This window comes from Octopus bimaculoides, chromosome 13, assembly GCF_001194135.2.
Source record: "Octopus bimaculoides isolate UCB-OBI-ISO-001 chromosome 13, ASM119413v2, whole genome shotgun sequence".
NCBI classification, from domain to species: Eukaryota; Metazoa; Mollusca; class Cephalopoda; order Octopoda; family Octopodidae; genus Octopus; species Octopus bimaculoides.
Window position 1 is genome coordinate 6,437,008 of NC_068993.1, and position 6,887 is coordinate 6,443,894.

A 6,887-nucleotide genomic window follows, 5' to 3' on the forward strand; every position below is an offset into this window, starting at 1 on the left:
CTCAGGGTTGATAAAAATAAATACCAGCTGAGTACAAGATTCACTGTAAGGAACTACCCCCTCCCATCAAAATTTTAAGCCTTCCACCTAAAATTGAAAGGATTATTACCTCTGCCTTAGTGAAGGCAGAGGTAGTGTTCTCAGTCGTGTTTGTTTGTCCATGGACAAGATATCTCAAGAACCACTGGATGGATTCGGATGAAACATTTTGGGATGTTTGGCCTCGTGACTGGCACAAACTAATTAGATTTTGGGATCGATCCAGTACCGGACAATGGTTCTGGATTAATTTTCCGTTTTTTTTTTAGTTAATTTTTGAGAGTGGTCAGGTTCATTTTTAGTATTCTCATTTGTGAGAGCAGTCGAGTTTATTTCAGATATTCTCATTTTAAAAATCATCTCTGGCTAATCGTTGAGAGGACATTGGTGCTACCTTGGCAGAGGTTTGTGCTCTCTGAGTGCTCTTATTATTATTATTGGTATCGAATTAGTAACCTGTATATCCATCATAGTACCTATTAACAGTTAAATGAATTGAAGGAGAGTCAAGAGTGTTGGTCATGGACAGATTATGATGCTTCTGAACTGTTCTGAAACATTACCTGGTTGTCCGACACTCCTATCATATTAGCTACACCAACTATGACAACACCACACACACACACCTCAGAAACAATAAATATAAAGGTGAAATAGAATTAATTGTTCTTACCTTTTTTTGATTGACAAATTTCTGATAAAGTCTTATGTAAAGAAGACAGATGTTCTAATGATAGTTTCGTATTAATAAACCCCTCTTTATCAGGCACTGTTTCAAAGAAAACATTGCAAAATTATGATAATACAACTGCTTGAATAAATCATGTAATAAAAACTAAATCACACACAAACATCAAGCATATATACAAATACATCCTCATCACTTTTCTTTTAATAACTACTTTTCTATGTGTGCACGAGTCACATAAGATCTGTTGAGATAGAACTCTCTACAGTCGGATGCTCTCCCTGTCACCAATCCTCACCTGTTTCACTGTCAATAATAGATTTCTACTCTACAAAAGTATAGTAACCCATCAGATTAATGTTAAATTGTTTTTATTATAACTGAACATAAAAGCAAACATTAACATTATATATAAATATATATATATATACACACACACACACATATATATATAAGATGAAATGCGTGTGTGTGTGTAAAGCAACTTTTATTTTCCACCAACATACACCTGGGTTTTCTTGTACGAGTACTGGGTTGGAGCAATTGTTTTTGTAGCTGAGAGTTCTTCCTTCTGCAAACCACCCAAATAGGAAATAAGGGTGAGAGAAATTCTGACTGTAGTAAGATACCTGTATAAAACAAATATCTCTCTTTGCTCCAGTTTGACTAGAGTTAAGCTCCTACGTGGCTAACGTGATTAATTTAGGACGGACATTGTACCTGTAGGGTCTATCTGGACACCTCATCCTCATTAATTTATTTCCCTTTCCAACTCTACCTTGCTTCCTTCCACCCATTCTTCTATAATGAGACGTCATGGTGTTACTCTACAGCAAGAAACCTGTTCTATTCTGGCCTCTTCTTTCATACCTTAACCCCTTATATCCTAGCATAAAACTGCCTCCCTCTCTATTGTGGCACCACTCAACCAAAGGGGATCTTAGTTTTCTAAGCTGTATGGTAACCTCATTGGTGTGTCATGAATAAAAAAAAAACACCCAATGTTCCCTGTAAAAGGGTTTTTGTTGTGAAGGGCATCTAGCTGTAGAAACCATACCAAACTAGAGAATGGAACACAATGCAGTGCAAGGACCTTCCAGATCCTGCCAAACTGCCCAAACCATTCCAGCATGGAAAATGAGTGTTAAACGACGATGGTGATTCAGCTTTAGAATGGAATGCTTCCATACAAAACCTTATCCAATCCAGATACACACGGAAAATAACGAATACAAAACAGCTCACACAAAAAAGAAAACACAAACACACACACACACAAATGGAGATGAAATTAACTAACCTTTGTTTTCGAGTTCTTCAAGTGGTCCAAACAACTGCGCTAATAACGTCAAAAACTCCATTTTTATGGAATAATTAACATAAAATGCACCATCTTCATCTGAAACCGAGTCTGACAAACATGGCTCCGCTTCCGAATTGTCAGATATCTGAGGAGCAATGTCTGTCCCAGACTGTTCCAAATCTGGCCCACTTTGTGTTATTTCATCAGTCTGAGATCTAATCTGGAATATTTGTTGCAAGAAATCGTCCTTCTTCTGACACGCTTCTAATATGGCTCTGTCAGCTACTTCTAAGTTTTCATCAATGCCATCTTTTAATAAACAGTTCAATGCCAGCATCTCTAAACTACTACACACATCTGCAGAATCCGTAACTGAAGTTATGGTGTTCTCAGCCAGATCCACGAAACTAAAAGACGATGCCAAATGCTCTATGTCCTCTTCATCTGAAGATGGTTCAACGGAATTACTCTGAGAGGAATCCGTACATTCGGAATCAGATAAATTTTCAACTCTTCCCAATTTCGGCAGCTGGGGTTCATCCCAGTAAGAATCTGATCCCCAAGAATCTGGTCTGAGAGGTGAAGATAGACTCACATCCATTCCATCACAGGTTGTTTCGCTGCTTTCACTGATGCCATGGTTCTTGTTCCGTTTATTCTCACCATTATTGGCAGAGCGGTGTCTTTTCCGATTTCTTTTATAGTTTCTCTTATTTTCCTTCTGCACTGCTCTTGTCACCGCATTTATCACAGGAGAGCTAAAGAGAACAAACAAACAAACAAATAAATACAAAAAAGCGTTAAGCCATTAGCATTTAAACAGGCCACATCTGCCCCAAATATTACTTGTTTTACGTTCAAACTGGCCAGATCCGACCTCTCACTCCTACCCTGCAATGTCATTCTAAATATAAACACTCACATCACCAAAATCTTGATGCATATTAACTTGAAGCTGTTCTGTCGTCATCAGAACCAACAGAGTGCCAATGTGTGTGTCAAAGTATTTGTCACGATTGCCCAACACTGGTGTCGGTTTGTTTACATTCCCATAACTGAGCAGTTCAGCAAAAGAGACTTGATAAAGTACCCGACTTAACAGTAATAGTGGTCATAGTGGCTGTTGTAGTGCTGGCGGTAGTTGTAGTGGTGATCATCGATACACTTACCTTGTTTTAGGTGCCTTTTTGTTTCTTAAGAGTTGATGGACTGTCACTTCTTCGTATTTCTTCAGCATGTCGACAATCTTATCATAGCTGACACCATGAGTGTTTCGACTGAGCAATAAATCAAAACAAACAGGAACAAAATTAAAACAAAAAAAAAAAAACCAATCAAGTTACATCATCATCATCATCAACACTTATTACAATTGCTTATCATTCACTTTTCTATGCTTGCATAAGGGAGACAGAATTTTTTGAGGTGAATTTTCTACAGCTGGAAGCCCTTCCTGTTGCTAACCCTCAACTGTTTCCAGTTAAGCTAATATTTCTCCATGACTGAACATGTTCTCACAGAAGATTGGAAATGAAGGACACTATTTGCATGATGGCTAAAAACTAACTGCAATGGGAAGGTTTTCTGACAAAAGCTGCTTCCAGTGCCTCTGGGCCACATCCACCCAAGTGACCCTTTCTTGGTACATGCTTCACTTAAACCATTACCATTTCTGAAACAGGCAAAAAAGAACCTACCTCCTACAAGCTGCATTAACCCCACAAGTTCTCTGGATAAGTGGTTCAGAACCCAGTACCATATGACCATTTGTGGTCCATATAAGATTTTTAGGGGTCCATGCAAGCAAAATAGTAAATCAGGGACCCACAATAGTATATTAAGGAACCATGAAAACATGTTGCTTTAGATGTATTTATTACAAAACACAGCTAGATTTCTTTCTCAAATATTTTACATAGTTCAACCTACACAAGTTAACCCTTTCGTTACTGTATTTATTTTGAGAGGCTCTGCGTTTCTTTCAATTGATTTTAAATACAGCCAGTACCGCCTGACTGGCCTTCGTAGGATTTTCTAGCGAGATCGTTGCCAGTGCCCCTGGACTGGCTCTTGTGCGGGTGGCACATAAAATACACCATTTTGAGCGTGGCCGTTGCCAGTACCGCCTGACTGGCCTTCGTGCGGGTGACATGTAAAAGCACCCACTACACTCTCTGAGTGGTTGGTGTTAGGAAGGGCATCCAGCTGTAGAAACTCTGCCAAATCAGATTGGAGCCTGGTGTTGCCATCCGGTTTCACCAGTCCTCAGTCAAATCGTCCAACCCATGCTAGCATGGAAAGCAGACGTTAAACGATGATGATGATGATGATGAACTTAGTTAGTATTCAGCATATGTTAGGAACATAATTTGTGACTAAAATTTGGTGGAAGATTTTAATTCAAAACTTATGAAAACAAGACATTTGTACCATAGAACCAGAGACGGCTTCAGCCAAGTTGGTAATGGAAGGGTTAATGGGGTCTAGAGTTAAAAAATGGTTGAGAGCCACAATATAGTTGCTGCACTTGCTTTGACCTTTCTATGAAACTCAAAACATAATATGATGAATGTGTTCTTTTGTTAGATCATAAACGATCAGTTTGGAGAGGTGTCCATGAATAATGTTTTTATATATTGTTAGTAAAAGTAGTGGCTTACTTATGTGAATCTGATTAAGCATCAAAATATAGATATTACTATATTAAATCTTGTTTAACAATATCTGCTCAACTATTAAAAAGCACTTTCATTACAACTTGACAATCTTTATGGCAACTTTAAGTCATCTACCAGATACAGATGGCCATTCTACTGCAGCAGCTGTTTCTCACTTTATTCAGAAATTTTAAACAATAGCTGTCATTATTAAACTGGTGTTTGGTACATAAAGTGGTACAAAATTATGATGGAAGGTTTAAATTTAGATCACTTTAACCCCTTTTGTTACCATAATCTTGGTGAAGGACATTGCCTTTGTTTCAATTTATTTTGAAAATGACAAATTTACTTAAAAAAAATAGTCGTTATTAAACTGGAGTTTGGAACATAAATTAACATGAAATTTTGGTGGAAGGTTTTAATTAAGATCACTTCACACAGGAAGTTTATTTTATATAACAGGGCCAAAGGCAGTCTCAGGTGGTTTGACATCCAAAGAATTAATTAGGTTTTAACGCTAATTATTTCATCAATCCCAGCAGCTTGAAAATTAACAGTCAGTAATATTCTATCAATATTCTACATACAATAGTAAACAAATATTGAAAAAGGGAAGTTGAATATAATAATTCTAAATACTTACGCGGCTAGTTTTCGGGGTTTGAATTTCCATGCTGTGTTCGGCTCCAGAATTTCAAGAAAATAACCATTTTCTTTTGCCTGACAATTTGAAAGAATTATAAATTAATTGATAACATTTTACCATTTGGGTCACTGTTTTTCAACTGTTTTTGTCCCATAACAATGTTCAAGAAAAATCATATGCCCCATCATAAATAGACGAAGTTTATACACACACACATCTTCATCATCATCATTTAACGTCTGCTTTCCATGCTTCGGTGTTTGTTTTAGCATGCCTTTTACAGCTGGATATCCTTCCTAACACCAACCACCCTCAGAGTGGAAACATATATATATATATATATATATATATACACACATTTATACATACACACGTATAAACATACAAATTAATATGTATATATGCATGTGTGTAAATATTATATGTATAAATGTGGTCTACTATTCAGGATTCCTGGTGTTCATCTCGGCAGTGCCCCAGCATGACTGCAGTCTAATCATTATATATAAATATATATATATATATATACACACACACATTCCTATATTAATGTATACAGACACACACACACACATATATATATACAGAGAGAAAGAGAACTAACAGCAACATGTGGTCAACCAATTTAACATTCACAAACAAAGAAAAAGAAAAAAAAAATCATTAAAAAAATTAGCACTAATTATATTTATACTCACATAATTAGCATAGGGTTCCATTTCCCACAAGGTCACATTCGTGTTGTCGATAATAACCAAATCTGTTCCCTCTTTCATTGCATTTAGGGCTGTGGAAAAGTCGAGGGATTAGAAACACATCATTAATATCAGCAAGGCATTGAGAAGATAAATTGAAGAATTCACAGAACAAGAAATGGGTATTTTAGGAACCAACAGGGCAGTCTGTTTTTAGTTTATAGTTTTGAATTTTTCTCTCTATTTATTTGTTAATGTCACTGGGAATGGAATTAATACTTTAGCATACAAATTTCTGTCAAATGCAATGTGAGACAGACATACAGAAATATGAATGCAACAATGCAAAAGAGAGACAGATAAATAGACTGGAGGAAATATTTCTATTTACCTCTTCTCTGGTTCCAGGTATGAGCATCTGATAATTGCTCAACATCAAAACGGTAATTGTTGCGATTATCTTTAAAATAGTCATCTGTAGATAAAATGGCTGCTGTTTTATTCTTTGGTAAACATTCTAAAAGCTTTCTGAAATGTAATTTTAAAAAAATAATAAATAAATAAGAACAAAAACAAAAAAGAAAAGAGAAAAGAACAATAAAAGAGATCTAAGACCAGCCATAGTCTGACTTAGGTCCTCACTTTCTCTTTTCTTCATTCTCCCACACTGTCTTTTTCTCTCCCCTTCAGTTCTCTTTATCAAGTTCTAAATTTTTCCCTTCAAAGATACACTTTCTTTCCCTTGTTCTATTTACATTAGTGAAACCTCAGAAATATACAGATGTGTCTGAAAAAAGATGAAATTTTTCTCCATTATTTTCTGTATATATTCCTGAAATTATATATATATATATAT

At 36.1% G+C, this 6,887-nt stretch overlaps 1 protein-coding gene across 4 annotated transcripts in view; it reads right to left on the bottom strand.

The window, feature by feature from the left end:
* Positions 1-6,887, bottom strand: part of LOC106869269 (NEDD4-binding protein 2) — a 49,429-nt gene that overhangs the window by 10,621 nt on the left and 31,921 nt on the right. For all 4 annotated transcript variants that reach the window (XM_014914936.2, XM_014914937.2, XM_052972312.1 and 1 more), the window contains 6 exons: positions 6,423-6,559; positions 6,035-6,123; positions 5,334-5,410; positions 3,200-3,307; positions 2,028-2,788; positions 713-808 (listed from right to left, as the gene is read on the bottom strand). In XM_014914936.2, coding sequence (XP_014770422.1) covers positions 713-808; positions 2,028-2,788; positions 3,200-3,307; positions 5,334-5,410; positions 6,035-6,123; positions 6,423-6,559 — 1,268 coding nt within the window. The remainder of the gene's footprint in view (positions 1-712; positions 809-2,027; positions 2,789-3,199; positions 3,308-5,333; positions 5,411-6,034; positions 6,124-6,422; positions 6,560-6,887) is intronic.